The sequence below is a fragment of the Myripristis murdjan genome, chromosome 7, assembly GCF_902150065.1.
Source record: "Myripristis murdjan chromosome 7, fMyrMur1.1, whole genome shotgun sequence".
Classification (NCBI taxonomy): Eukaryota; Metazoa; Chordata; class Actinopteri; order Holocentriformes; family Holocentridae; genus Myripristis; species Myripristis murdjan.
In genome coordinates this window covers 19,119,617-19,144,707 of record NC_043986.1, presented here as the reverse complement: position 1 = coordinate 19,144,707, position 25,091 = coordinate 19,119,617, and the positions used below count along the sequence as shown (strand labels likewise).

The following is a 25,091-nucleotide window of genomic DNA, read 5'->3' as shown; positions in this document are numbered from 1 at the left end:
GACCTGGCATGCATGTTTACAGTGACAGGCTTTACTTCTGCTTTGTTTAAAACTGTATGATGCAGTGGGCTGAATGTTCCAAAGTTTTTGTTAAATGCAACTTTTGTGCCAGCCCCCATATTTAATAGAGACTACAGCCGGCCTGATCAACTGGTGGCCCGCGGGCCACATCCAGCGACTTCTGAGTGGCCCACTTGAGCTTGAATTAAATAGGTTATTTTATAATACAAATTTCAATATTTTAATTGTAATGAGATTTTATAATTTTTTAGTTATAACAATGTTATTGTGTAGCCTAAATAGCTCCAGTCTATTGACAATAGCAGACTATTGACAGTCACAAGTAGACCTGCACTCTGTTGAAAATATGTCTCTGTCAACCCTGAAACATAAAATTAATATCAGTTAATTAAACTGTTGGTTTAACCCTGCCTGGACTGGCAAATACCTTTACTGCTATCTCCAAACGCTAATGAGTTTAAATTCCAATGAGTGTGCTGCAGTAGTTAAAGACTGTAATATTCAGATGCATCACACTGAGAGACACAAAACTTTCCAGACAAGTTTCAGACATAACAGGAGAGAGACGCGAAAGTGCAGTTTGATTGCATCTTACGATTGGAATCGTATATCCCTGGTGCGATCATGCACAGAGCAAGACAGTGCTACAGCACATTCCCTTTGTTTATCCTGGATCTTGTGTGTGTGTGTGTGTGTGTGTGTGTGTGTGTGTGTGTGTGTGTGTGTGTGTGTGTGTGTGTGTGTGTGTGTGTGTGTGCGCGCGCGTGTGTGTGCGAGGGAGACAGCGGAGACGGATAGAGAGAGGGAGGGAGGGAGATACTGGTAGAGAGAGAGAGAGAGAGAGAGTATGTTGTTGCTTACAGTTATTGCCACTTGTTATGTTGATAGATTTAAAAAAAAAAAAATCTTTCTGCACTTTTTGATATGCCTGGGTCAGGTGTGACCCATTTTATTTCCAACTACATTCATTTGTGTTTGTTTAAATTGTTTTGTTACCAAATGCATCAAAAGAGGTTTTTCAGTCAGCTGCTGAAAATGTCTGGCCCATCTACATTTTCTGGTTTTAAAATCTTTAATATGAAACATTAAATGATTACCACTGTATCATCTTCTCATGAACTGGAGGTCAGACTGACACAGACTTTGTCAAGTACATAAATTTGGTATATGTACATACTTAGTTTGCCAAAAATGTGTTATTAACACTTAAAAATATGTACACAAAAACTTAAACTTACCAAAATAATGACAACAATTGATCAACTTGAAATTCTACAGACTGGTCAGAAAAGATGTCTGCATCTTTTTTTAGCCCCTTGTGGTGAGAACAGACTATAATGTCTTGCCGGGCAGTCATGGGAGTGCATTCTTTGTTTCTCTGTGGCAACCTGTGCTTTGCTGCTAGCAATTGTATTTTATTAATGTCTTCATTTATTAGTTCAAGTCCAAATATCCATGCCCAGCCTTGGATCGGGTGCTGGTTGGCCGCAGGATAGTCTATAGAATCATAAAAGTGAGTAACAGACTACCGCACACCGTGTTGACTTTCCTTAGTTTTTATTTCGAGCGAACAACGCGTTTCGCCTGTAGCGTCATCAGGTTTGCCCAGGTATGGTCTGAGCTCACACAGGTGTGACTAAATCACCTTCCAGTCACATGACCATTGGTTCTTAAAAGTCATAATTTTTCAAAATGCAATATGTCCAGGTGAGATACCCTCCCGTGTATAAATACAAAGTACATTACATAATAAATAATAGTCTCTAGTAAAAACTAATTAAGCAAGTGGCCAACATCTTAAAATTATTGCACAGAGTCATCACAAACATCCTAACAGGCCTAAGATGAGCAAATAGTTATAGAAAAATATACCATCTCCATACCATAATATTAGTAAGTATACTTCATTTATTAATTCACTTATGTCACTGTCATAAGATACATTGTGTAGAGTGAAATAAATATATCAGCTTCCTCCATCAAAGCCAGTGGTTGGGTCATAATCACAGAAACGTCTGTGCTATTTCCATAACTGGATCTTACCGGTTGTCTGACTTGTGATCTGTGGTTGAATGTGAACTGATTATTCATGCCTATGTCAGGGTGGCAGTGCATAGGGAAGAGTACCTAAGGACTTTGTGAAATAGTGACAGTCTTGTTCTCATAGGTAGACAAAATGGAAGAAGTTGCCCATGTATTTGATTTCTTAGATTTGTGAAGATATTGTCTGTCTCTTGGGCTATGTCAGTGCTGTACTTGCAAACCTGGGAGAATGTCATCAGTTCATACTGGACACCCCTGTTTTTAACTTTCCCGCCGATTCAGTTTAGCTTGATAACAAATGCAAATTGACTTGACATTTGGGGACTTCCTCTTGATCCCTCTCACTCTATATGCAAATCACACTTTCACACTTTCTATATGACACCTTTTTATGATGGGTGTAGATTGTGTGGCTGCATTGCATGATTTCCATCCTCTGTTAGTAAGAAAAGGATACATTGATTTAGCCTTCCCATGACGCATCTGTCTCCATGCTGGGACCCACTTGTGGCGTAGGACCCACATTTTGAAGACGTTGGGTCAAATGCCCAAAATTCAATTGCTTGAGACTGCAGCCAGTAAAAGTGTTTCTGTAAAATTCAAAGAAAATTAAGATGCCTCACTTCACAGCACCTCTCCAAATAATATATCCAAAATAAATGAATAGACAGATAACTACAAATATATCTGATATAGAGTTATATTTCTGACTTTTTGCTGTTTTTATGATACATTTGTTTTGACATGTAAGTATTTAAATATATTCCCATACGCATTAGTCTATCTCTACCATATACTACAGTTGAAGACACTATGAGCAAGGCACCAAATGTGGTCTGTTTGCAGAAATCATGAAATAACTGGTCAAACAAATTACAGTTAAAAACAAAACTCAGGAATGTGAATGAGCACCTCTTATGAGTAAATGTATTTTTGTTGAAAATCTCACCACTGTGGCTGGTTGTGATAGTATTATCCTGGGTTTGTTTTCATGTGTCAGACCAGGATTCACTGATCAACCTTCAGAGACGCACCCTTGCCGAGCACACACTTACGTAGTCTGTAACTGAACTTGTGAAGATTTTTAAAAGTAGCTATAAGTAGCCTCTGAGTACCATAATAATAGCTAGTGTCACAATAGTTCATTAGGACTGGTAATCTCTTTTGGAATTTAGGAAGGTTATTTGTGTGAACTTTGAGCACCTCATCATCCTGTTCTGGCCCCTTACTTAGCCACTGTGGTATGAAGACAAGGGTTACTTTTAATACACAGGCAAGTTGATTTCTACATTACTAAGCCATTTACGTAACACTATGTGATAAACAAATGGCCTGACTGAGACACTTATGACTTAGTCTAACTGTAAGCTGGTATTTTCTTTTGTGTTGACAGACATTTAGCCTTTGTGTAAGAAAATTTACTCAAAGACTTGATATCGGTTAGTTGTGTAGTCATGTTCTGTTCTGAGTTTTTTTGTTTTTGTTTTGTTTTGTTTTTTGCCCTGGTGATGTCAAGATGAAGTTGTTATCAGTTGGATATGCTACATGTGCACCATGTACATCTATCCCAACTGGTATTTTGTGTCTGTATGTGTGTGTCGCCTTTGTTGTGTTGTGTCTGAGGGAGGGTATTATGCTGAATCAAGGTTGTCTCCCTGGCTCTGTGCCCCCACACTGCAGTTGCTGATAAAATGGGGGCGGGCGTAGTGGTCAGTCTGTCCAGTTCAGCTCTGTACATCTCTGCCCAGAACATCACACTGCTGTGGCTTGTCTCAATCCTAGACCTAACCTTCAGCGATCTGAGAACAGAGTCACATGCCTCAGACTGCCCAAATCTCCACACACAGTCACTTTTCTGGCCTGCACCAGCCCACACTGGCTTCATTAAAATTTAGCCATTTAAATGGACACTGTGCACACTTGTGAATATTTGTCTCAAGTCCAGAGCAGATGGGTGAATTGGCCAACCTGAGTGTCATAGCACCAGAGCTATTCCCAGCTGACTCTGTTAGCTAATCTGTGGATTTTACAATGGGTGTCTGTGTGTTATCATCAAGCAACTGTGTTTGGTATCCATGTTAAGGATGTCACCACCAGCTGTTGTGCCTCAGGTTTTGCTGGACACTCAGTGTCCTGGTTCACTGTAGAGCATTAGTGATGCGAAACAGTAAAGCCAAGACCAAGATGGCTTATTCTTCCTTGATGTGTCCATGGTGCTGTCCTCAGACAGCCAGGATCACAGTGAGATAGCTTACTTTCATCCCCAAGTGGGCCTCAAATTAGATGTTTGGCTGGCTGATAGCTTGATTTGTATTGGTGTTGTGTTATTTCAGTGTGGGCTCTGGGCCTGTTACAGGCTGAACCTGAGAGGACCACTGAGAATCAACACCAACACTTAGCAGGATGTTCAACCCCAGCCCGTCATCTATCAGTCAGGCATACTCTCATTAATGGTAATTCGTTGAAAGAGGCAAGACAAATCTCATTGATTAGCCCATACTGAATGATATTTTTAAACTAAATGTACCTCATTCTAAGCTTTCTTAGATCATAGTACTAGAGCAAATGTCCAAGAAGACAGTCTGGGTCCTCCTAAGCCTATTTCATACATAGTTTACGGTAAATTACTGGGATAATCTCTCAGGCACCGCTATTGATTTTCGCTATTCACATATGCAGCACATTTAGGAACATTTGTGTTATGCTTTTTCACACATATAATGGGGATGTCGGAACATACTGGACGAGGGACAGTCCAGCAGATGACAATAATTCAGCACTTAAGGATTTCAATGTCACAAAATTCAACAGAAGAAGAAAAAGACGGGTCAAGGCCAGATGTATGTGTAACCAATGGGGTGTTGTGATTGGTTCACTCTCTCCATTTGAAAGCGTCTTTTGTCAGACAGACGTAAGCCTTGATGTGCCCATCCCTGCAATGTTACTGCTTTCATTCACAACACAGGTTTACCAGCATTTTCAAAAGTTACTCAGTCTTGAGGTGGGAAATTTGTTGTACAGATTTAATTGAGTATCGATCCTCACTCCCATTCACACATGACCCTATACAGGAAGTGTTCCTGAACATTTCAGGGATAGACGGCATGTGTGAAAGGGCCTCCAGTGTGCTCATCTTTAGCAGACTGGCGTACTGTAATAGTGATGTGGTAGATCCCATTCATAGTAACAGGAGACGCTAGTGTGCGTCAATGCACTTTCAGTCTGAGAAACTTGCCTCTTTCTCTGGCCTTGTCCAAGCTCTTGGTACAGGCAGTAGACTGAAGCCCATGCATTGGAGAGATTTTTGCATGGGATCTGATTGAAGAATGATTGCTAGCATCCAAAATGACCTCTGTTCCTCTATTGTGCATTCTCTTACCAAACCTTGGAATACCTTGGGATCTCTCTCTCTACTGCTCCCTTCCTCTCCCCCTCCCTCTTTCTGTCAGAGCATGACCTATCAGTTGTCAAAACCATTGCATAAGCAGCATTAGTCTTTGAAGGAGGAGAGCTTGTAATCACAAATTTTGTGTTGCTTTGTCTTGGTGTGTCCAAGGAACTGCTTGTTTATGCCTACGCATTTTGTATGTGACAGGAAAGAGGTTTACAGGAAGTTTATATCCCCTAATCCAGACTGCCCCATCCACCCAGACACACTCACGCACTAAAAGAACCATGTAATGTAGATAAGACCAACTGTGACATAATGCTCCTTTTGGTTGTGTTTTACTTCCTTTTAACTTCTGGGTGTGGTTGTGTCTGTCAGACATTTCCTCCCTAAAACATCTCCTTACTCATCCCTTGTTCTTTTATAGCTACCTCCCAAGACACCCAACCAGCAGAACACAGTTTTTTTTAGCTGTAAATTAAAAATAGGCTGAACATAGCACTGGTGTACTAGTACTGTTGTCTGAGTTATTCAGACATTATCTTAGTTTTGTTACCCTATCTTTGAGACTTGTTAAGGCTGGAGGATAGATGCACACGATTGCTCTTCTCTTGGCCTTCCAGTGCTGCAGTCTTACCAGCTTGCCCTCATCTTAAATATTTCACTCTGGCACACTGGATGCCAATGTGCCATTTACAGCAGAGCTTGGCTTTAGAGTGCCTGCATCACAAGCCTGTAACACTGAAATAGAGATAACAGGCTGCCTGGCACAGCTGCTGGCCAAATCCTCCTGCAATCCATGACTGATGGGACACAATTCAGCTGGAAGCAGTCTGCTGGCTCGTGGTTTGTCCCGCACCAGCCTTTGTTATAGCCACAGTGGAAATGCTGCAACTGCGCTCTGTTATTGGGGATGGGTGTTGGGTGGCCAAGTGGTTAAAGAGACTGCCCTTGAACCAGACAACCTCAGTTAGAGTCCTGTGCAAACATCCACCCTGCTGAGGTGCCTTTTGAGCAAGTGACAGAATCCAAACCAGCTCCACAGGCGCTACCTTTTAGTGGCCCTTCACTCTGATGTCCCAGGAGTGGGACAAGTGAAAACAGAATTCCCTTACAAGATCAAAAAAGTATCATTATCATTACTAGTGGACAGTTAATATATTATCAGTGTTAAAGTTGTATTGGGGCCTCATTACCCTGAGGTTTCATGTAGTTTCAACATGATCAAAAGTGTGTGCACATCTGTGAAGGTTGAGCATCTCATAGCCTTTGAATATCTTTATGATTTCAGCAAAGGCAAGTTATAATTTCTTTGTTTTATAAACCATTGCTCTTGGCGTTAATCTCCTGATCGAAATGTTGTGACACATTTAGAGAACCCTGGGTTTAGTGGTCCAGGTTTTGCTGTACTGTTTGCTGGTGAATGTAAATGAATGAAAATCCCTGTCACACTATTGTTCTTAGAATTTACATAAAACTAAGCCCAAATGTTTCTAATCTTCTCCTTGTTAACCAAGGATCAGGAGGTGGTCGGGTTAATGGGGAGAATAGGAAATGGTAATTGGGAACACAAGGCTAGAGAGCAAGACCAAGTTGACCATTGATTTTTCTGAGCATGTAATTAAACTGCCATAATAAGGATTTAATGCTGTAGCTTTTACTCTGCTGATAGATCTATTTTCCTGGTTTCAGTTCCATTTCAGATCACTCAAGCCCTGACTAGAAAAGGTTTTAGGCAATTTTTTTGTAAAAGTATTAATTGGTTATCATCAGTAGTTTCAGAACTATGGCTCTGATTTGGCGCACGAAATTAAGATAAGAGATTAAAACAACAGCCAACAACCTCTTTAAGATGGAGTTGAATTGCTCATATTTAATTCTATACACTTAGACACACATATTATTCTTTTTGAATATGGTGATTTTGGTCATTTTGTTTTTCTATATAATAGAAATAAATCTCCCAGAACTTTTTTTTCCCCCCCATTTGTAATATGGCGTTGTCTTGGAGCTTCTCTCTGTGATCCAGTAGGTGAAGCTGCCTAGAGGTTGAACAAATATTCAAATACACAGCTCTTTGTGAGTGCTTGGCCCAAACTGTAACAATAGCAACAACTAATTGACAAAATTGGTGTTGCAATGATTTAATAGACTGAGACTCTTAAACTCTTGAACTAATCAAATCTGTATTTCCTTCCTCTTTCAAACAATAATCAATATTCTATCTATCTATGACTGATCGATACTGATATAGGGAGGTATCTACCTATAGTATATATATTTTAGAAATTATGCTCCATGCATCTTTTCATAATGAAACTGTATTTTTACTGTCCTGTTAAATACTCAGAAGTGTGGGATTCAGAGCTTGATATGATGCTTGTGATATTTTATTTTGGATTCCTTGTACCTTAATTATTAATTGTGACAAAGCCTGTCCAAATCAGAGTAATAGTTTAATATTAACGGTAAATGGAACCATCTGAAATTAAAATCAAAACATCCAACCTTAGCCCAAATTAATTGACTAATATCCATTCAGCCAATATAAAGATATGCGAGGAGCCCTTTTAGATCGGTTTGTAACCTCTAATACAAGGTTAGCAACATCTGAGACAGTGAGTGTCTAAACCTTTCTTTGTCAAGTGAATTGACATGGGATGTCCTGTCTGAGTAATTCAGAGAGTGGTACAAGTCAGATATGATTTCTCTCTTGTTGTGCGCAGCTTCAATTTATCCAGGAGCGCTGAGGCTGTAAATTAATGTTGTTTCCCCTACGTAAGTAGACATGGAGGGCTGACAACCACAGCGCTCCCAGGGGGAGAACAAACTCACACAGCCATGTGGTCACACCCACCATCGTCTGCAGCAAAAGGTTACAGTTCATCGATCTCTTTCCATCTTTCTCCATCTCTTTCACTTCCTTGCTCGCTTTCTCGCCCACTCCCCTCTGCTGTCTTCCCCTCCCCCATATCTGCAATCCTTCTTCCTCTCTGCACCCCTCGCACCAACCACTCCCTTCCCCATCTCCAAACATCCCTCACACATGCAGAAACACTTCAGTAACAGCTCCCTCTCAATCTGTTCCTCACCATCTCTCTACAACACTGACCCCACTCTTAGGAGCACCTTGCTCTAGGCAGTGCCAGTGTTTTTATTTATATTTTTCTTTACTGGGATTTCCATTTTCAGAATCTTATCAGCAAAAGCTTTCATAACACACACAGATAAACTTGAATAGATGTACACTCAAATGCGCAGCACTAATCATGGGTTAGAAGTATGGCCCCACCCCTCACAGAAACAGACAAAATTAACGGTGGAATGTAATGAACATATCCTGGTGATAGCTGGTCTATTTAATTATTCAACCATAGCAATCTCCATGTGAGAAGGAAACAGTGCAGCACACACAAAAATCAGTTTTAAAGGCTTGTGAACTGGCAATAAATAAAAATGTGCTATGATGGAATGTGTTGCTGAGTGAAGTGATGTGATGATGAAGCATGCCGTGTGTGTGGCATATCAGGTGTTGTGTGTGTGTGTGTGTGTGTGTGTGTTGTGGAGAGGTGGAGGGGATTTTCACTGCACTGTACTGAAGTCCTATGAATAATTCAGTCCTGCAGAGAGCCCATTCTACTGAACCAAGCTGAGCTGTGGATGGCTGGGGCTGGGGATAGGGCGGGCCAAGTTGGGCTGGGTTATCCCCAATTGCACTTTGCTGCACAGGAGCAGCACAGTGACTGAGGTTTACTAAGAAGACAGGTCTAATATTGGAGAATGAGGAATGAGATAGACTGTTGAAAGTAAATTTCACCCTTGTGTCACCATCCCTTTAGGTGATACTCCCCTCTTCTCCCTACATTCCCTCCCTACATTTGTTTTTTCTTTCCCTCCCCTTTCATCATTCCTGTTCTCATCTTTCAGGAATCATGCTGCTTTTCCTAAATAACCAGCACACACCCACTGCACTGTGTTCCCAAAGTCCCAATCACACACCCCACCCCCACCCTTCTGCTTCTCCATTTGCTTTCCCACTTCTGTTTTCCCCCTCAGCCGACATGGGGGCTCCTGCATAATTCAGGTGCCACATGTAGGCTCAGAGGTGTTGTGCACAGCGTGGTAAGATACACACAGAGAGACACATGCATGCCGTGACATTAGAGGAACATCCATCTCTCCAGACACGCATATTGCGCACAAACAAATACACGCACACACCACACAAATATCATGCCAAGAAGGATATCACATAAGCATCAAATATATTTGGCTTCTTTTACTGCCTCATTGTTATTTTGAGGGATATGTGCTTTCACAAGTATGACTCATTATTCTGTTACATTTAAATTGCCCACAGTGCTGTAAACAGATTGTGTGCGTGTGTGAGTATGTGTGTGTTTCTAGAATCTTATCAAGTGTGTGTGCAGTACACTTGGCTAGAGAAGAAGTGCAGCTGGCCACAGTGGAGTGCAGAGCCGCCCAGGCAAGGTTAAACACACAGAACCACCACACTGGGTGACAAGCACAGAAAAATAGATTGTGACATTAGCAGGAACTAATCTATAATACTGTGATGTGCTGCCACCCACTACATCTGTGTGCTCAACTCTATTATGTTATGGGAGCTCATAGTGCCACACAGACATATCAGAATGAGATACAAAAAATATATGGTCTCTGAGAGCCAGAAGGGAGAAAAGGTAGATAGAAGGGAGAAAAGGTAGAATATTAGTTTTTGTGGGCTGTATTTATTGTGTACTTGTGTATTGTGTAATTGTACTCTTTATTGTACAGCCTACTCCAGCGATACAGAAATGTCCAGTTTGGCTGACAATCCCCACTGTTGTGTGGTGAGAGGTGGCCATCAGTCTGTTTGAATGGTCAGTTCCTGTAGGATCTGTATTGTATGTCCATCTGTATCAGCTAAATGGATATAGCGTGGAACAAACATGGTCTTGGTTTGATTTGGATTCATGTAACTGTAAGGCATTTGGGATGACAGTTTCCTAAAAAATGGTACGTGCTATTCATGAATGCATCTCTTACTCAAGTCTGCTTTTAAGTAGGCCAGTGTCTGTGGGCATTTGTTAAGCAACTCCAATTGTCTGTGTTGTACTTGTAAGTGGAGCATAGAATAAAACTAAGTATTGTGCTGTCGGTGAATCTTTGAGACAGAAATAGCTTATTTGGGTTATTGCTCTTTCAGGTATGTAATATTAAGGCTGCGCACTTGAATTGATTCCAGTTTAGAATCAGTAATCTGCCTCACTAATGATACCTATCATTAAGAATGGTTAACAGCTGGATGCTTCTTGTGTAACGGTGTAACCACTTTTGTGACCCTTTACATGAGGTGTCATTTGCAAACAATGACATAATTTGACTCTGGGGTCACTCAGCTGAAAGACAGGTTTATGGCCAACATACTGAAAATTTTCATGGTAGCTTTCTTCAGAACAGTAGTACTTGCTGCAGACTGTCTCTAGAGAGTTTCAAAAATGGCATAGAAGAAGAGTAATTACTTCTAAACAGCTCATTTATCATAATCTTAGTGTTCTGAAACCAAATGGTTGCACTGTTGGTCCAAGAGTCCAGTATTTACCTCATTATCTTATAGTATTTCTGCACTTGCTCTGCTCGTGGTCGTCATTTACAACAGTAGCGAGCAGATGCTGCTTTCACTTGCCGTTGGAAATATTATAATTACTGGTAGAGTGCACTTGAATGACCCACTGAGAGTGGTAAACATAAATGCGAGTCCAATTTGTTGAATGTTTTTTCATGTATCTTAGAACAGTGTTTAAAACAGCAAAGGCACATTTGATATAATGCCTTATTTGAGAGAACACAGCGCAGACATAACAGTACGGCTTATTTTATTTCATTATTTATTTACTTGAGAAATAAAATTAGCTTCATTAAAGCTATTGCATAGTCTTTTATCCCTGACAGTTTATACAGCAGGAATCTAAAGGCGAACTGACAAAGACTCAATAACAAGAGGAATCACAAATGGCAGCAAAATCTCTAAATCTTAACGATACCCAGATGTAATATGGTCCACTTCAAAGAAGAAAAACGTTGTCAGATTTGAACAGATGATCTCGTGTAAGATAGACTATGGAATGAAGTCAGCATCACTTATCAAACTAGAAGAGACCCATCATTATTAGCCCATCAAAGTTCTGCTGGGACTGGAGGAAACACATGAATACTACAACACTGAGCGAGCTAGCACAGTGTCAAAGGTCCCGTGAGAGTTAGCATCCTTTGTGCAAATTCTCTCTAGAGGTTCCAGCTCTCCAACAGAGAAAATACAGGTAGTAATTTTACAGAACTCTGCAAGCATTTCAAATGCTACATCTGTAAATGGGAATTTTTGAATAAAATACTTTTTATTCTGAAATAACCTCACAAACAACCTCACAGAGAAGCATCCACTTTATCAATAGACAAAGTTGGACAAAGCTCAGGCTTGCTCTCAGAATCTATGACCCCATTTATGCCGAGTATTAAGATGTGATTTATGTGGTCAGAGCTGTGGACTAGATCACCTCTGGAGATTGTCTGGCTTTCTTTGCGATCAGATTTCAGCCAGGAGTAAATGCAATCTATACAGTATGATTACATTATGAGAAAGTACTGACTGTGAAGTAAAAATATCATGACTCATTGTGAAGTTTGCCATTCACTCAGCTGCACTGAAGGCTTCTCTCACAGGGATTCCCAAATGTTTCATGTAAAGGTGTTATTTTTGTCCTGAGACCCACCAAATATTTTGTGAAGTTAAGTTAAAAAGTAGTTAAGCTGTCAGTGCACATTCTTCATTATTATGACTATTGAAGGAGCTAAGCCTATTGCTTGGCTACTGAGGTGATTGACCAGGAAAACCTGTGGTTGACGCGCATTTGCTGCTGCTTGCTGTGTTCTCAGTAAGAATGTCCGCACGCTGTTCTTCTGATGCAACGTAACAGACAATTTATTTCTAGTGCACGATAACAGTGTCACAGTCCATCTCTATTACAAAACAAAAACCGAGCAAACACACTCAAGCATGTTCGCGCTCTCGCGGTCAAAAACCATTTGCCCTTCCGGGCCAAACACCTGCCGACAACAGTGACATCACTACCTATATACACCTGTGCACAATGACAGTACAGCGACACCCACAGTATATACAGGGAATAACCACTAAATTTGACACATAACATATTTGGCTCCTATAATGACTCTTTCTACATTTGTTTTATATTTAGTTTTAAAACATTGTCTTGCATTCAATATAAGCAAATTACTAAAGCTTATTAGTTGCTGAATGTCATGTGTTGTTTAAATTTCTAGGGAAACCAATGGTACCACATGCTAACGTTGGTCCTGGTGGTACTATATTTCCTTTTTTCCCCAACACACTGTAATTAGGAGGGATGACAATGCAACTTGACCTGACATTTGGGGGTTTCTCATCATCAGATCCTTGGCACGCTACAAAACCACAATCAATATATGATTAATTCTGTGTGATGCCTTTTTTTTTTGTTTATGAGTATGATCATTTTTTTTAAGTAGCGTATCAGCTGCTCTTGGTTTTAAGAATTATGTCCATGTTGTCAGCTAGCTAAGAGGGCTGCTCCCAATCTCCAGGCATCATCACTTTCACTGATACTGATACTTTAGGGGAGCTGATGGATGTAGAAATGATGATTAAAAATTTTCCTTCCTCTATTGAGAAAAGAATGCATTGATGCAGCCTTCCTACGACCCACCTGTCTCCACACTGGATCCCACCAGTGGCTCAGGACCCATACCTCGAAAATCCCTGTTCAAACGTCATCCGCTCCCTCTAGTCATCTTTCCTTTGCCAAAGCAGATACACTATGGCAGCACTGAGAGCAGCTGCAGTTTGCAAACACTGTTATTGCAAAAACGTCTGGTCGTTATTTTTGTTGCATCCTATGAAAGAGTCATCAAAGATGAGCCATTCCGTCTCAAATGAAAAGTAAATCCAGGCTGTACAGCATTATGCTTGATGACCCTAAAACCCACCATTTGTTTGTTTTTATTGACAGTGTCATCTCCACACCTACTCACCTGCTTGGCATAGTACATTTGAAAAATAGGAGCTCATCAAAATGCAGATAGAATGCATATAAATACAATGTGTAAATACAGTGGGCATCATCACACTGTCCGTTATTGGTATAGCATGTTTAGATACTGCATTTTAATACCAGGTATAAATGGGTCTTCAAAATTGTGTGTTGAGGTGAGACAAAATTTGGGAGACTGAATACATTTTTTTAATCGATAACAGACTATTGCATAATGAAAGGTCACATAGTTTTTCTTGGAGTATTTGTTCTTTTGTGTGATTAAAAAGTAGTGAGGAAGCACAGGGCTTAAGGACATACACATGGGGGGTTTAGTGACCTAAAATTGTGCTTACTCTGTGTCTTCCAGTCATAAAATCATGACAACTTTAAGCAGGAGGGGCGGCTGTGGGGCTGAAGAGTGTCAGGGAGCGCTATCTCTTGGGAGCATTAATCAAAGAAACATGTCCCACATGATGTTCTACTGAACTATAAATATGTGTACACACACACACACACACACACACACGATGGATGGTGTTCTCAGGAAGGGAAACCTTTCAAATGCTGCTGTTGAGCTAAGGAACTGTGGTTTGTGCATTAGCCATCTATAATCCTTCTCAGTGCCTGTACACAGATGTATGCCCACCCACAAATTGCTTTATGATAATTTACCAAGATGAGTTCATCTCATCTAATGCCCGAACTCAGTATGCAAGGAGAACCTTTATAAATGACTTCATACTGCAGAGATGAGAACAAAGCTTTCTCTATGCTATGTTTAATATTAAGATTGGTCATGCCAGTGTGCCAGAGTTCTACTTGCCCCTGGTATTTTATCATAAATTTCATTAGTTCATTACTATAACAATGCTCATGCACCAACAGAATGGTTGTCAATTCATTTAAAATGCTTAATTCACAAGAACTCCAAAAATAAAATGATAGCCCTTGTAACAGTAATTCATGGATAACCCTAACCCTAACCATAATTAACCGATTTTCTCCTTTGTCTGAGAATGTAAACAGCAGTAATATGGGAAGAAAAAGAGAACATTCTCCATTTATCCATCTTATATACTATTTGAACCTCAATAGGGGTTGACAGCTGCCCACTTTTCCACTATACAAGCAGGGTACTGCCAGTTCAAGCCCCGTTCATTGTGTATGTCCTTGCAGTCATCGTGTGGTTCCTTCACAAATCAGCCAACATGACCTGTCTTAAATGGAAAATTACTGTAGGGCACCTGTGGGGCATTGATTCAACCCAAGCAAACTTGCCTCTGTGGCAAAAGTTACTGTATTTTCATTTTTGCTTTGTAGTATTACAAATCAAAAGTAGAGTGTCCACCACTCAAAAGGCCCAGTAGTCCCGCTAGTGTGTCCTGGGTGTCCTCTAGGGCAGTGTTCCCCAACCCAGTCCTCAAGGACCGCCTTTCCTGCAGGTTTTTGTTTCAGCTCTGCTCTTTCACACCTGATCCATTTAAGGGCTTCATGCTGATTGGTTGAAGCAGATCTACCTAAACAGGGCGTGCCTGAAGATGCGTGGGCCTTAATTGGGTCAGGTGTGCACGAGCAGAGCTGAAACCAAAACCCGCAGGACAGGCGGTCCTTGAGGACTGGGTTGGGGAACACTGCTCTAGGGCCTCTTCCCAGTCAGCGGTGCTCAGTATGCCAAGGGGAGGTGTCCTATGGGAATTCTTACCAGGTGCCCTAATCACCCTGATTTATTACTCAGTGAAAATTGTGGGTAACATTTTGTAGGGCACTGGCCCTAAATCAGTGTTTCCTAACCCAGTGCTCAAGGACTCCTTGTCCTGCAAGTTTTTGTTCCAGCTATGCTGTTGCATATCCAATGAGGTTAAGGACTGTATACTTTCATGCATGCCCTAATCAGCTTGATCACTTTCTTGTGGTCAACCAATCAACATCAAGCTCTTAATTTAATCACGTGTGCAAGCATACAGCTGAAACAAAAATTTGGAGGATTGGGACACTAAGTACTGCCCACTGGCCTAAACAACAAATCAGCTGCCCCAAGTCACTGTTTTGTTGGCACTGGGCAATTCATTTAGTCAAGTACTTCAAATATATCAAAGATCTGGGCCTAAATTACTATTCTTGCATCAGTGAATTTCCAGCTGACTCATCTAGCTTCTAACTCTCACAGAGTGGCATTTGGCTGCCTTGACAAGAACAGCACATTGTACAAGCTTAGCATCTAATATTCACATATCTCTCTCTCAGTAATAAAGTTATGCACATGCATGATATCCAGGTCTGACTCTTGTTATTGCTTGAGGAAGCCACTGCCCTGGATTCTTCCAGGTGCAGGCACTGCTGGCTGTCATCAGCTGTGATATTATATATGATCCAATTAGAGATTTGTGAATGTCTCAAAGACATACACTGTTCTCTCTCGCTTTCTCTTGCTCTCACTCTCTCACACTCACTCACGCATATGCACAAGCAATCAAAATGAAGGAAAAAGCCTCCTAGGTGAGGGCCTCTTCCATCTGGTAGTTGTTGAAAAGCAAATGTGCCATTACATGTATCTCTCAAAGCTGTATCTCAAGTCAAGTGTTTAATGTTTTCTCTGTCCTCTTCTCTTTTCCTCTTTTTCCCTATTCCCCTTTCCTGTAGGATCGTAAGCTGTCCAAAATGGAACGTCAGCGCTTCAAGGAGGAAGCAGAGATGCTGAAAGGCCTCCAGCATCCCAACATTGTCCGCTTCTATGACTTTTGGGAGTCACCCCTCAAAGGGAAGAAGTGTATTGTTTTGGTAACCGAGCTCATGACGTCAGGAACATTGAAAACGTGAGTGTTCAGTTATGAAGGAGAAAACATTTCACTAACAAGTCTGAGGAGGAAAGAACAATACACACAACTGCGTATGTGGTCCTGCATTCCATTGAGGTGCCATTTAAAGACTTGTACAAGGCAATAGCCTTTAACTTGCAGCAAAACTTGTAGCTTATATGCCTCTTAGAGTGCATCAATGAGGTCAAGTTATTTTTGGATTTGGGAAAATATTTTCTTCTACTTGTCAGGTGATGTGCTTGTCAGGTGATGTGTTTGTATGTTTCTCTTCCCTACAGCTATCTGAAGCGCTTCAAGGTGATGAAGCCTAAGGTGCTGAGGAGCTGGTGCAGACAGATCCTGAAGGGCCTCCACTTTCTCCATACCAGGACCCCTCCCATCATCCACAGGGATCTAAAATGTGATAACATCTTCATCACTGGTCCTACAGGGTCAGTCAAGATAGGGGACCTAGGACTGGCAACACTCAAGAGGGCCTCCTTTGCCAAGAGTGTCATAGGTAGGGGACTCTGCAAGCAGAACAGCCAGTCAGTTTTGTATCTCATGCAATTTGATGAAAATTAATCGCCTGTTGGGCTATCTCTTTGCAGGCACCCCAGAGTTCATGGCTCCAGAGATGTATGAGGAGCACTATGATGAGGCTGTGGATGTCTACGCCTTTGGAATGTGTATGTTAGAGATGGCCACCTCAGAATACCCCTACTCTGAGTGTCAAAATGCTGCTCAGATCTACCGCAAAGTCACTAGTGTGAGTCCAGTTTCTTTACTAATGAAAAGTTTCCTTCTAATTTATGTCTGTTGTTTTGGAATAGAATTCTTACAATACACAGTTTACACACCATGTCAAAACTACATATTATTTACTGTCTTTAAACAGATAAAATCAATCAGTTGGCTTACACTTACTGTGCAATAACAGCACTTTTGGAAATGTAATCTGTCTTGTGATTCTTACAGTTTTCAGAAATTCAGGGAAAGCTATATTAAATCTATAAGATGGGGCCTCGCAAGGTCAGGGGTTGTGTGACATTAAATGTAATTACTATGATTTTAACTTTAAATGGCTCATTCTACTAAAGACAGTATCCTATAGTTTGAATTTATTGCACTATTTGTAACTTAACAGTATCACAAAAATTATGCTATGTTGTGGGATCACAGAGCTGCCATAGTAGCCTAATTATATGACATCGCTCATATCACGCAACAGTCCAGCGACACTTCATATATGGAAACACAGTGTCAGATTTCCTGTGATGGCTTTAGTTAAATGGGACCTTGTTGCAGAGCCTTTCGCTCCTTGACCGGAGTGGCTATTATAATGGGCCATATGGACTCATAGAGGGAGTCCAAATCTCCCTTGTTTTCTTGATAAAGCCCTAAGGCTGTATTCCATTCCATTTAACTAAGTGTTTCCCAGCTTGCTAAGCATCCTGTTTTTAGATCAGGGGGTCTCTGAAGTCATGATATACTTCCTGATTTGATGGAGGGTATTGATTTTCCACTCTTGATACTTGGCAGAGTTGGAATGTGAGACGTAACTTTCACCTGCTGATAAGGGAGAGATGACCTCCATGGCAGTATTAACAACAGTATGCATCAAAGCTGCTGTGTCTCTGGATACTGTACTCTCCATTGTTACTGTATGCATATCAGAGTGCCCTCGAGCAACCAAGGCAGGTTACTAATAGGAGACCAACCAAAGAGAAGATTAGGTTAAGAAATTAGCACTGGTTCTCTGAAAACATGAGTGAGGTATGTCATTGTTGGACATGCCTCTGTGCTGTTCCCTAGAAGCTCTTTTATATATTCTCAGATGGCAGATGTGGCTAATGGGCTAGATACACAGTTCGAGTTTAGTAGCTGGTCTGTCACCAAACAGTAGCTACTATTGCTGGCCACCATACCGGTTGCTTACTGCTTCTTGTATCAAACGGAGCCAAGAATTGCGAATGGCGAACCTTGCCTCGCCACATTCAAGGTCAAGCCACGGGCCAAGGTGTGCGCATGTAGCAACAATTTGCTATTCTACAGTGCTGTGTGTGTGTGCTGCACGTGGGAGGCATGGCCCATTGTGAGATACCGAAACAAATGTTGAAAAAGATCCCGTGCTAACTGTACATTTCTCCCTTAGTACATGCAGTGCAGTGTAGTCCATCACAATTGTTAGAAATGTGTCGGCCCATAGGGAGTCTATTTATATTTCCTGAGATGCAGAAAGTATATCTTTTTAAGAATTAATGAACAGACAGATTATTTTAACGCCACTGAAAATGCACCACTGTGGACAGAGTAACTGGTTATAGTGGTGCTGTACTAAGAGAAGAGAGTTAGACCAGCCTCTTTCGTTTGTTTTTTCCCTTGTCATAGTTTCCTCAGCCACACAATATTTTCTCATGGCATGTCCTCAGCATTTTATTTCATTCCCCTTTCCTCAGGGGGTGAAGCCAGCCAGCTACAACAAGGTCATGGATCCTGAAATAAAGGAGATTATTGGGGAGTGTATCTGCCAAAAGAAAGAAGAGCGGTGAGTGACTCTTCCTATCGCTGACCACTGTCCAGCCCACAGGGCCCACAAAGTGCCTTCTCATCTTTTGTGACTTGTCTCACCCACCCCCGCTTCATTGCATTGGCACTGACAGTTGGGCTCTCAGCAGCACAGCAATCTCCCTCAATATCTGCAGGGTGTCCTCCACGTTCTTACATAATTAGTTTGTATGTATTCGGAAATACAGAGAAATAACCCTTGAATAGCCTTGTGTGGCTGCTTTTTCTGTTGAGAGATTTCTGTTTGCCTCTCTGTTTCCTGGTAGGACAGGTAGTAATCACATTTTTTCATAAGAAAGGACTGTGTTAACAGGCTAAGAGGCATTTTGTTTTTTATCCCTGCATGATGCATTTACTGGATAAGATGTAGGACAATGTGTCCCATAAGTCAGGGTGGGATTCACTGGGATTCACAACTCATGGTACGATTTTATCACAATATTTTTCTTGTGATAACAATGGTATCATGACACATGTCATTCTGCAATATATGATAGGTAGTAAGATAATCAGCTATGGTGCATCACAATCTCTGTAACTGAAGCAGAAAAATATCCTGTAAAAGGCAAAATAATGTTTCAATAAGCTGAAATCAATCATTTTTTCAGTGTCTTAATGTACACAGTGACTGCATCATGTACATGACAGAACAGTTTCAGTTAAAAAAAGGCAGAAACACAAATGTCCTGTCTTTGCAAATTAAGTTGAAGACTCAAATGTCGATGCTTGGCACAAGTGTAGTGATAATGTCTCACAAGAAGAAGTATCACAATATACTTTATTGCATTATCTGTTCATTTATTTATTTGTTAAGACTATATGCACATGGCACCAATGTATAGTATATAGGTGTATGTCACAGTACAATTTTGTCTGATCTCCTCTGTTTCTTTTCTCAGGTACTCCATCAAAGATCTGTTGAACCACGCCTTCTTTGCTGAGGACACAGGTGTGCGGGTGGAGCTAGCTGAGGAGGATGATGGGAAAAAGACCTCAATAGCCCTTAAACTGTGGGTGGAGGACCCCAAAAAGCTGAAGGGGAAGTACAAGGAAAGCGGAGCCATCGAATTCACATTTGACCTGGAGAAGGAGGTTCCTGAGGGAGTGGCACAGGAGATGGTGAGTGAATGATTGAAGCTATAGTTTTAGGAATTAATGGATACATGGATGGAACTTATTTTGCTTCATAAACAATTACAAGGACATTCAGTTTCTTTTGTATTTCTTTACATTCTTTAAGGCCCAATCAGGACCATATACATTTTAATCATGTAAATCTGGTTCTAAATATCTCTGGAAATTTTTTATCAAGGAAGCACAGAAACGGCCATGGTGGCTGTCTTAAAGTCCTGCATGAAGAATTCTTCCTCATTATTTTAGTCTCAACAACTGAAATTTTATTGTTATCCTGCTATTTCTACATCTTGTGAGATTTTGTTTGGAGTCTTTTCGACATAGCATGTGCCAGTTGCCAGTTGTGCCCATATCTCATCATCAGGGAATGCGCCCACATGCAGATTGCTGGTGATAACTCTTGACTTCCAGGAATCTCATGATTGCTGTTTTATTTTTTCCTCTTGTTTGCATATTTTTCTCCAGTGACCCTCATCAGATAAGGTATTCTCAGGCCCTGTGATAAACGCCCAGCCCAGAAAAGCTGCAGACTTTTCTCAATGTTGGGACTACAATAATAACTTCAAGTTTTTTATATCAATTATGTAACATTGATGTTCCTCTTACTGGATAGCCTTACACATTTGCTTCTTTGGAAAAATGATGTTGCTACATATTAGTGGAGAGTTCAAAACTTTGTTGAGACAGATTTAGAATAAAACAGGAAGGAGGACTTTTTCTGGTTTATTTATTCTCTTGGGAAGACTATTCAAAATGACTGCATGCCAGTTCTTTATGTCTTTGTGATAGGGTTGATTGTGTATAAATAAATATAGGCCTGTCTGTTGCATCAAGACACAGACGCATATACTGTGTATTATCAGATATGGCATGAGGATGTCTGTGTAAGGTGTCTGCACTTTGTCTGCCAAAGTGTTTTTATCCCTCTAGTCAGTGGTCCATGCTCTCAATCACATTGATTCATCCTATAGACAAGGACATAACTTGTTTCCCGTCATGTTCTTTTGCTGTTTCTATTTCTGTCTTTATCCAGTATGTCTTTGTCTCTAGTCCCCCTCTCTCCTACCCTCTTACAATTTACAGCAGCATACAAAAACCTCATTTTTTCAACATTTGTAAAAAAAATGAATATACATTTGTTGTCAAATTATATTTCTTAGACAAGATTGTTTTTAACTAGGTAAAATATTTCTCAGTGTTTGTGATGTCTACCATTTACTCTCATCATTCTTTATAGCATGTATTTACAAATTCTTGTACAATTTGCCAAATGCACATTATTGCAGTACTCTTTTTAGAGCATTCCAGAGATTTTCTTGTGATATGACAGTATGTTTTTCCTTTGTCCTTTTCAAGTGTTCCCAAAATGTTTAGTGGAGTTGAGGTCTGGTTACTGTGGAGGGAAAGCCATGCAAGTTAGCGTTCATTGCTCTTCCTTGCACTTCCTTGCACTTCAAATAGGCCTGGTATAGCATAGATGCATGTTTGGGGTGCACATACAAAATTACCACAGGATTCACAACACGTGTGCATCAGTCAGTTTTGTTCGTACCACTGTGTGTATGTTGGTGAATCAGGATCATTCTAGACTGACGTGTGTGCCCACTACTTGGCACACTACCATACTACCACTCTCTCATTTCTCTATATAAAGAAAGCTGTTTTTGATAGGTGTAGCGATGGAGAGAGCAGCCAAGCCACTAAAAGGAAGAGATACATGGGTCATGGCGGTAAAAAGTAGCAGAAAAAAAAAAAAAAAAACTTGCCTAAAATCTGCTAAAAGCAGATTTTTCATTTTGAAAATGCAGGCTTTATAAGCATTCATAAAAGCTCTACAAGCAGCGGTGCCAGTTGCATACATACTCAGATTCCCATTAATGTGTTAAAAAAAATTCTACTGTGACAGAAACATGTTGCCGAGGAAAAAAAAAAAAAATCATTACGTCACAATTTGTATAAAAATAGGCTGTGGCACACCAACAATATATTGACACATCTGCAACAAAATAAAAAGCTGCTCAGTGTGTAGATGTATAGAATTGATCTAAACAAATCTCCCTTACTGCACCAGGTGCATAGCATGTGACCTTCTCTGTCCATAACAAGCAAGATTGAAAGTAAGTCGCCCCTCCCCTGTGCCACCATTGAACTATCTGTGGAAAACATGGGAAACTGAACAGGCGGCCAGTGGCATACACCTAATCTGATGGGGGATGAGAATGATTAAGTATCACATTACAGTTTAGATATTCCAACACACTTTATTGTTGGCTGAAAGTGACATATAGTATTTATAATATATTATAATACAGTATATAATATTTAATTATGGCATGTATGATTATGATATGATTTATTGATGACAAAGTCTAAGCTATTTTTGTAATTACTAAATAAATTCTGTAGTATTATTATCAGTGGTAGTAGTTATAATAGCAATAGTAGTAGTAGTATTTCACATTTTTAGATGTTCATTAGCTTCATCATTTTTAAAAAATAATTGAAATTGTAACTGTTGTTATGAACGGTTTAACCACAAATTTGTGCGTTTGCACCTTTTGCGAATGAGGCCTGTGCTCCTACTGTAAAATGAATCCTCCTTCACACGGCTTTAAGATGGCGTTTCTCTGCAGAATAGAGTGGTATTTATCCTAGGTCAATATGTATTTGACCAACTTGGGATATGATGAAACATCCCCCACCTGAATATTTCCACCACCATGTTTGACTGTAGGCTTTATGGACTGTTTCATTAAGAGGTTGTATGCCCACATAAATTCTCCAGTTGCAATTATAAAGTTCAAACTTGACTTCATCTGTAAACAAGACTCTCTTCAGTCTTCAACAGTGAAATGTGATGCTGCTCTGTCTTATGAAGATTGTAGGTAGATATACTGGTCTTCAGATGGTGTGATCACTTCAGGTCTGCCTTGTCTTGCCTTAGAGGAAAATGACTGTGAAAATCTCTCCAGCATGAATTTTATTGCCCCTGCAGAAGCTTTGCAGTTACCTGCAATTTGAAACTGGAATAGTTCTTTTAGGTCTCAACAACTTGGACACTAACCTCTTTTATTATTGTTGCAAACATTTTTTCAACAGAAATTCATTTATTTTCAAAGTTAAAGCACTAGCAGTAGTGACAATAACTCGAGTACCACGATAATATAATCAGTATCTGGTAATGGCTGTTAGGACTTCATCAGACTATATTAGGAGGACGTGAGTTAACATTTGAGTGAACTATATGGTGTGAACATTTTCAGAAACCAAATGGTGTGCAAATAAGATATTTAGATGTATTTTAGTTTCTTATAACCATTTCTCAAAGATCTATTTGTATGAGGTCTAAATAATATACTATTAAATAAGAAGTATCTGATGTAGTAGGAGTAGTAGTAGTAAAATAAGAAGAAGCTAAGTAAAGAAAATGTATTCATTTTTGAATTCTTGGTAGTGGTCTCTTGCTCTTTTGGACCCTCTGTGTCTGTAACGACATGGCCAAGCAGTAAAACAGGAGGAAAAATTGACATTGAGTTTATCTGCATAGCCATACATGGATTGTTGTGGTAATGATGTACCATTACTTTGGTTTATTGTTGTGGTCAGATTTTATACCATGTACATTTTACATATCTTGTCTGTGTACAGTGAATGAGTACATTTTATCTTAGCACTGATTGTCTCCTTTTGCATGGTAATAACCTTTTTGACCAGTGTTTTGCAGCCACTACTATCTCATACTGATAAATTGGCCATCATCATTAAGTCCCAGTCATGAAAAAACTCCAGTTGTTTTACTTTTCATATATAGCTGTTTGCTGTGTTTTCCCTTGAATCTTAGGAGGTGAAACTGTTTGTATTTTGTTGTTATTTTTTGGCATGTACAAGTATCTACTATATGCAGCTTGTCTTCATATGCATTATTAGTAGAGGTAATGTCAGCCTAGCCAGCTGTGTTGTGAACCCATTGAACCAAGCTGCTGACAGAGGGAATAGTCCTCTGCTCCTCTGATCCTCCTAAAATAGATCTTCAATTCCTTCCTTTTCTTGCTCTCTTCCCCCCTCACACTCTCCCTTTAATGCTCTCTCTCCTCTTTCATATGCTCAACACTAAAAATATCCTGGAAGTCATGCTCTTCCTTTTTATTTTTCAGGTGGAGTCTGGCTTCTTCCATGAGAGTGATGCAAAGATTGTGGGAAAGTCAATCAGGGATCGTGTTGCACTGATCAAATGGAGAAGAGAGAGGACTGTGTCTGCTGCAGCTCCAGTGGACCAGTGTGAAGGGGGACCTGGGGTCCAGACCACCCCATCTCAGGGCATTTCCACTGGGGCAGTGAATGTAGGACAGCCCCCCCTGCTGGAACCGGAGGAGCCTGAGGCAGACCAGCACAACAGGCTGTGTAAGCTACCAGCCAGTGCCACCTCAGTGACATGTAAGAGATTTCCCTTTTCCTCCACATGGAGATATATGGACATACATTTTTGGCCTCGTTTGTGTGTTTTGTCTGTATAAGTAACCCTTCTTTTTCTGTGTGTTTGTCTCTGCAGCAGACAGCACACTTGACAGTGGCATGGGCTCCACGGTGTACTCAGACTCCCACAGCAGCCAGCAGAGTGTCCTCTACCAGTCCCTGCTGGAGCCCATTACCATGGCAACGCAGCAGGTCTGAACCAGGAGCACACACACCCAACTGGCCCGTGTACAGTCAGATGTATTAACATATATACACATACACTCACACTTTTAAAGGAATTACTGGGCATGGCAGTATGCACATGAAGGTAATTACACAAGCACATGGACACAAGTGCAGTGTTCACAGAGATATAAAGAACACACACACACATACACACACATAGCTATCTGTCTAACTATCTATCTATCTGTCTGTCTATATCTATCTATCTATCAATCTATCTATCTATTGATCGATATATACATACATACATATACACAAGAGACTTTGCTAGGAAGAGCAGCAGTACATATAGTTTTGAGAACACTAAACAAACAGAGTGCAATACATCAAAAGTGCCATACATGTACA

At 40.5% G+C, this 25,091-nt stretch overlaps 1 protein-coding gene across 4 annotated transcripts in view; it reads left to right on the top strand.

Moving 5' to 3' along the window:
* LOC115362316 (serine/threonine-protein kinase WNK2) overlaps positions 1–25,091 on the top strand; it is a 52,756-nt gene that overhangs the window by 6,587 nt on the left and 21,078 nt on the right. For all 4 annotated transcript variants that reach the window (XM_030056196.1, XM_030056194.1, XM_030056195.1 and 1 more), the window contains exons 3-9: positions 16,186–16,358; positions 16,640–16,860; positions 16,952–17,109; positions 18,800–18,888; positions 19,808–20,027; positions 24,197–24,476; positions 24,592–24,707. In XM_030056196.1, coding sequence (XP_029912056.1) covers positions 16,186–16,358; positions 16,640–16,860; positions 16,952–17,109; positions 18,800–18,888; positions 19,808–20,027; positions 24,197–24,476; positions 24,592–24,707 — 1,257 coding nt within the window. The remainder of the gene's footprint in view (positions 1–16,185; positions 16,359–16,639; positions 16,861–16,951; positions 17,110–18,799; positions 18,889–19,807; positions 20,028–24,196; positions 24,477–24,591; positions 24,708–25,091) is intronic.